Genomic DNA, 6,000 nt, shown 5'->3' on the forward strand with positions numbered 1-6,000 from the left:
ATGCAGAGAGAATCAGATATGGTTCTTGCATTGGGATACTTATAATCTGGTGTAATTTGGTAATAACAAGAATATCATCTGGTATAAGGTGGTAATAAGGCAGGTACACATGGGCTGTGATTCAGGGCACTGGGGAGAGAGGCAGGTCATAGGTATAAAGTGCTCTAAGGGTTCCCAAGGGTAAAGCACCACTTCTGACTGAAAAGCTTCTGTCCCGTATCTGTGCCTGTCCATATAGATTCATCCATCAGACATCACATCCAGAAGCGTGGCCATCCCTTACCACTCCTGCCAGATACTCACATAAGACTCTGCACCTGAGAGACTGTGACCCTGGCTCTGTGTGGTCTCTTGTTTATTGAATGACTCCCTGTCCTGGCATCTTTGTTGGCCTCTGCTTGGATGTCGTTTCTCTGAGGATATTATTGGGGAGCTAGCTGCCTCTCTGAAGGGGGATGACGCAGGAGCAGTTATTCTTGTCTTTTAGCAATACTTTCATGCCGGAGGCAACGGGCTGAAGAAAACCTTCCTGGAGAAGAGCCCAGATCTGCAGTCCCTGCGCTATGCCCTGTCTCTGTACACACAGACCACAGACACTCTCATCAAGACCTTTGTGCGCTCACAGACTGCCCAGGGTAAGGCCCAAGGGTTTCGGGTCCCCACTCTCCTCCCTGATATGGCTCTGTCCCTTGGGAGTCAGTCTCCTGTAGCCCTCAGGGAAGCTCCAGGTACTTCTTCAGAAAGCCCTTCACATACAGACATCAGGATTTTCTTGATGGACCCTGATACTTACCCCTACCTACCCCAGACTCATACCAGATAGGAATCCCAGAGATCTGGGAGATGTGCCTGAGCTTTCATTTCCCAACATCATCTGGCCAGTGCGTGTGTGTTGAGCTCGAGGAGGATACCCTGTTTGATATGGAAAATGTGTGAGGAAGCCTTGAGAATGAGTGGTTAAGATACTCATGAAGTCTTATAGCTTTGGGAGCCAAAGATTTCCCAGATTCTCCAGTGTGGATGAGTCTTCTTCTCTTGAAAGGAGGGTATGGATCATGGGGCTGTACAGACCTGAGGCTCCAGCCTCGTGGGTGATGCTAGTGCACGGGCACCCAGGCAGCTGGTTCTCTCCCAACGATTTCCAGTTCTCAGAACCCCTACCTGTCTCCAGGCAGGCCCATCCATAACAAAACACATCTTCACAAACATGGCTCAGACTAAAATTCAGACCCTGATCCTGAGGAGGTCCTGGGAAGGACCTTCAAGGTGCAATCATTAATTTCTCCTTCCAGGGAAACCTAGGCATGCTGCCTGGAGGAGTGAACCTGGCAGGGGGCTGGGAGTGGGAAGGCTTAAGCCTTACCAAGCTGTGAACTGACCCAGATTGGAAGAGGGAGGGGATCTAAGTAGTTAGAATGGGGTTGATGGAAGGTGAAGAAATGCAGGGGGACCTGCCATACTGTTTCATTTTCCACGTGTGTTCTTATTTCAAGTCCAAAGTGAGAAGAAAGAGCAAAAGAAGTTATGAGCCTTGCTTAGCAAGACAGGGGGATCTTTCACAGAGATGAGTATCTGTAAAGGCCCATAACATCAGAGATGCTAGGAGTTAATATAAAAGGCTTTTCAGAGACACTGAGCTTTGAGCTAGATATAAAGATGAGGCGAGGCTGGAGTGAGCACATAGGAAGTAAGACCAGGCAGGGGTGGTGACCACAGGGAGTCTGAAGTTGTGTGTGTGTGTGTGTGTTCTACCCACTGCTTTGTCATTTAGAGCCTACAGCTTTCTCTCTTGTGTCCCGCCAGTCTTAGAAACTTGCTGTTGTTCTACTGCCTCTGTCTGTGATTTGGTTGATGTGCAAACTGTTAAGTATAATTTGGAGCATTCACTGGCCCCAGTTCTTAGACTTCTCTCTCCACCCTGCTCCATCTCTGTGCTCCCTCAGAATATGTGTAGAGCTGCTCTGAATGCCTGTGAACTTCTTAGACTCTAACTGATTCTTCTTTCTCTGTCCTACCGCTGCTACCTCTTGACTTGCCTGTCCTCACTCAGTGCATGATGGGAAAGGTATTAGGTTTACTGCTAATGAGGACATTCAGCCGGAAAAGGGTACGTTATTCACCGTGCAGATGTGAATCTAATACGGGCTAGCACTGTCCCCTGTGAACTAGAATGAGCTGCTTAAGGTGGGGCTGAGGGAACCAGATGTCAAAGGTCAGAACTTCTATCCCAAGTCTCAGAGATGGGCAGTGTATTTGTACAGTCCGAGACGGGGTTAACAACAGTTGTCTTCAGAATTCCCCCACTGCTCCATCTGAGGACAAAAAACGGTTTTATCTGGGGTGTAGGGTATTGGAGTTTTCCCAGAATAGAGTGAGGCTCTGCAGGGGAGCCTGCAGACTGGCCAGGGGGCACTGGGGAGCTGTGTGTGGAGAGGTCCAGGTTTGAGTAGGAAGAAGTCACTGTGTGCAGGGCAGCCCATAGGTGGGAAGGTGCTGCTTTGGGCTAGATGGGACCCGCATTGTTCTGCTGAGAAACCATGGGGTGGACACAGTTCTCAGACAAAAATATAGAATGGCGGCACTGTCCTTTCCCAACATCTTTCAATGAAAAATTCTTCAGCCCTGGAGATAAGAGAAGTTTGGAGAACCTGAGAGAGTCCAGTTGTAGTTTTGGAAGAAGTTTCACCTAAAATGTTGTCACCCTGACTTGTATTTTAATACACAGCCTCATTCTTCATCCCCTTTCTTTTCCTTTCCCCGTGGCTCACATCCCCATAGCTCCTGTGGGTAACTGCTTCTTGCTTTAGGGTGTAGGATAGTAGCCTTCCAGCTCTTGGTTTTACCTGGAGTAACTGGGCCTAAAGTCTTCAAGTTCTCCAGTAGGGAACCATGTGTCCCTCTGCCCACCAGGGTCCGGTGTGGATGATCCTGTGGGAGAAGTCTCTATTCAGGTGGACTTGTTTACGCATCCTGGAACTGGGGAGCACAAGGTCACAGTGAAAGGTGAGTGGCCTGGATGCACAGGCTTGAGACCTTTTCTTGCCCATTGGCCCCGTCAGTCAAAGGCAGGGACTGCTTATCCCAGCCCTTCAGCTTGGCCCTCCTCCAAGGGGAATCCCATCTGGGGGCTCAAGAACTGGGACTGCGTGATGGGTTGCCTCACAGGTTTCCATGTTTGTGTAGTGGTGGCTGCCAATGACCTGAAGTGGCAGACAGCAGGTATGTTCCGGCCCTTTGTCGAAGTCACCATGGTTGGCCCTCACCAAAGTGATAAAAAGAGGAAGTTCACAACCAAGTCAAAAAGTAACAACTGGGCTCCCAAGTACAACGAGACGTTTCACTTGTAAGTTATGGTTGGGGGATCTAAAGGACTTTGGGATGGGGGTGATCTGTGGAGTAAGAATTAAGAGAGGAGAGAAGGGATGGGCTGGTTGGTGGCTGGGGTGAATTCATTTGAGGACGCCCTCATCTCTGGTCTTCTGTCTTCCATCTACCCTGTGCTTTCAGCCTCCTGGGAAATGAAGAGGGGCCAGAAGCCTATGAGTTGCAGATATGCGTGAAGGATTACTGCTTTGCCCGGGAGGACCGTGTGCTGGGGCTGGCTGTGATGCCTCTGAGGGATGTGGCAGCCAAGGGCAGCTGTGCTTGCTGGTGCCCCTTGGGCCGGAAGATCCACATGGATGAGACAGGCGTGACCATTCTCCGGATTCTGTCTCAGAGGAGCAACGATGAAGTGGCCCGGGAGTTTGTGAAGCTCAAATCGGAGTCTCGTTCCATGGAGGAGGGGAGCTGAGCACCCAGGCTCCTGTGCCGACCAGAGGGCACCAGTTCCACAAGTCAGGGATAATAGAAGTTACTACGTAGTCATCTTAGATCTTCACAGTCAAAAGGCTGTTCATTCAGTTAGGAAAGTTTAAGGAAAAATCTAGGGTGGTGTGAGTGTGGCTTTTCACAGAAAGGGTCTGAATCCCTGACCAGCAGGTCTGTGGTGCTAGGAGCTAGACTGTGGGGCTTACCACACAGGGAGATTTTTCATGGAGGGGCAGACATTTCTGAGAGTGTCAGCCATTCTTGGTAGAGATCCTTCCACTCCCACACCTCTTTTCTCCCTCTCTGCATACCACATATAATCCAGTTAGATCCATATGTACCAATCATTAGAAGAACATGTTTAGAGGGCCTGGAGCTTGTGCCTCATTAGGTGGTAAGTAATCCATTGAGTCTACAGGTATTGCTGAGCCCTGTAGTCTGAACTGGAGTATGGCCAGGGCAGGAACACACAGAATAGAATGCAGACCATCCCTTGAGCAGAACCCAGCAGTGTAGAGTAGCTCAAGTGAGTACAGGGCATTGAGACTGAACAAGATACCTTTCAGCAATGAGCTATGCTAATCCCTTCCCCCAGATTAGCTCTCATGAGTAGAACCAGGTTCACATGGTGCTTCAGAGGCCTGAGCAGAATTTCTTTGGAACCCAAGCACCAGGGGCCACCTGCCCAGGAGTCTCCCTACCTCACTCCTTTAAGAAGGGGAGTGATGCTTCAGGACATGAGAGGCTGTTAAGTATACATATCTGAGAGCTAGTTGAAGAATACAGGAGAGAGGGCTTCTTCAGAGATAAGCCCTGAACAAAGCCAAAAATTGTGGAAATCAGTCTAGAAGGAGTCCTGTTCACCTTTGGCCACTGCCTTCTAGTGGTCCTTCCCCTTGCAGACAGAATCTAGCCTTTCTCCTCACTCCCTTTCATTTAGGTCAGCTGCTGTCCCCCTCATAAACCGTTCAACTCTACAGAAGAAACTTAGACTGTGATTCCTCTGTACAGGCTGGATTGGGGGGGACGGGGAGCAGAGGGGGAGGGGGGCTCAACACTCCCAGGGAGTTGTGTGGACTTCCCGGGCCCTTGCTCAGAGATGTGACATGATCCTTCAATATCCTCATAGCAGCCTCTTGGACTTGACTCTGCATTAGCCATTACATGAAACAAGAAACGAAGCATCTTTGCTGTTTTAAATTGTATGTGCCATTGTTACAGGAAATTATTGACTAGTCTGTAATAAATTATCTTGTAGCAGCCTTTGGGATCTGGTAATTCCGGTAAAGTATGGAAAGCTGTAGAAATGACTTTCTAATGATAAGATTTAGACTAGCGGCTCTTTCCTCCTCTGCAGTCACAAGCGGAGGAGCTAGGGGAAAGGGCAGATTTCTGAGAAAGGGGGCGCGGTGGGCGGCGGACTTGGGGAGGAGGGGCGGGCGGGCGGCGGGCTCTGCTGGTTCGGGGGGCTCCCGGGCACCTGCGCAGAAAGGTGCGTTAAGATGGCGGTCGTGCCCTGGAGTCGACGGCTGCGGAGCGGTGGTGAGAAAGAGGCGCCCGAAGGTGGCGCCCGAGGAGAGGTTATCACCTTCTCCCTCCCAAGACTGAAGAGATTGTACCCCTCATATCGCACTCTGTGTATTTCCCAGTAGCTGTCTGTCTTTATACTTTATTGTAAACCGTTCTCCCAATCGTCCGCATCCCCATACTGGAGTATACGGGTTTCCTAGATGCTTCAGAGACTTTATCTGCCCAGATAGCTAGCAGAGGAGAAAATTCCTTCCAGAGGCTATCTGTTTGTCTCGGATATCCCCCAGACCCCCAGTCAAGGTACCTTCCTACTTTCTCAAGGAGTTTTCTGTCCACTTTTCCAGCACTGTCCGCAGAGTCTCTGAGAAGGAAGCCGTGAATCCTATACCATATTTGACTTGAAAGTGGCACGTTTGCTGTCATTCCTCTCTCATTTGGGGCAGGAAACCTACCCCATAAGGAAAAGTCAAACTCTGATAGCCTACAAAAGACTTGCATATTTGAATTAGTAACTAACTTTTAAAAAACATTTAACATTTAAAAAATGCATATTTCCTGCTTTGGGGGGGAAATTGGAAAAACTGTTAACTCATGTACCCAAAAAATGACAGGTGGTTGGAGCTCAGAAGCAACTAGCAAATTAGTTTTCTACAATTTGTA

General features: G+C 49.3%; 1 protein-coding gene across 3 annotated transcripts in view; it reads left to right on the plus strand.

Annotated features, from left to right (window-relative positions):
* The window catches only part of UNC13B (unc-13 homolog B), a 227,491-nt gene extending 222,419 nt beyond the window's left edge, over positions 1-5,072 (plus strand). For all 3 annotated transcript variants that reach the window (XM_088837952.1, XM_055426973.2, XM_055426974.2), the window contains 4 exons: positions 488-635; positions 2,911-3,003; positions 3,184-3,343; positions 3,508-5,072. In XM_088837952.1, the coding sequence (XP_088694078.1) occupies positions 488-635; positions 2,911-3,003; positions 3,184-3,343; positions 3,508-3,793 (687 nt within the window). In that variant the 3' untranslated portion in view covers positions 3,794-5,072. The remainder of the gene's footprint in view (positions 1-487; positions 636-2,910; positions 3,004-3,183; positions 3,344-3,507) is intronic.
* Positions 5,073-6,000: the final 928 nt, after the last annotated feature.

This window comes from Moschus berezovskii, chromosome 7, assembly GCF_049115385.1.
Source record: "Moschus berezovskii isolate FMDL1 chromosome 7, NW_MosBer_1.0, whole genome shotgun sequence".
Classification (NCBI taxonomy): Eukaryota; Metazoa; Chordata; class Mammalia; order Artiodactyla; family Moschidae; genus Moschus; species Moschus berezovskii.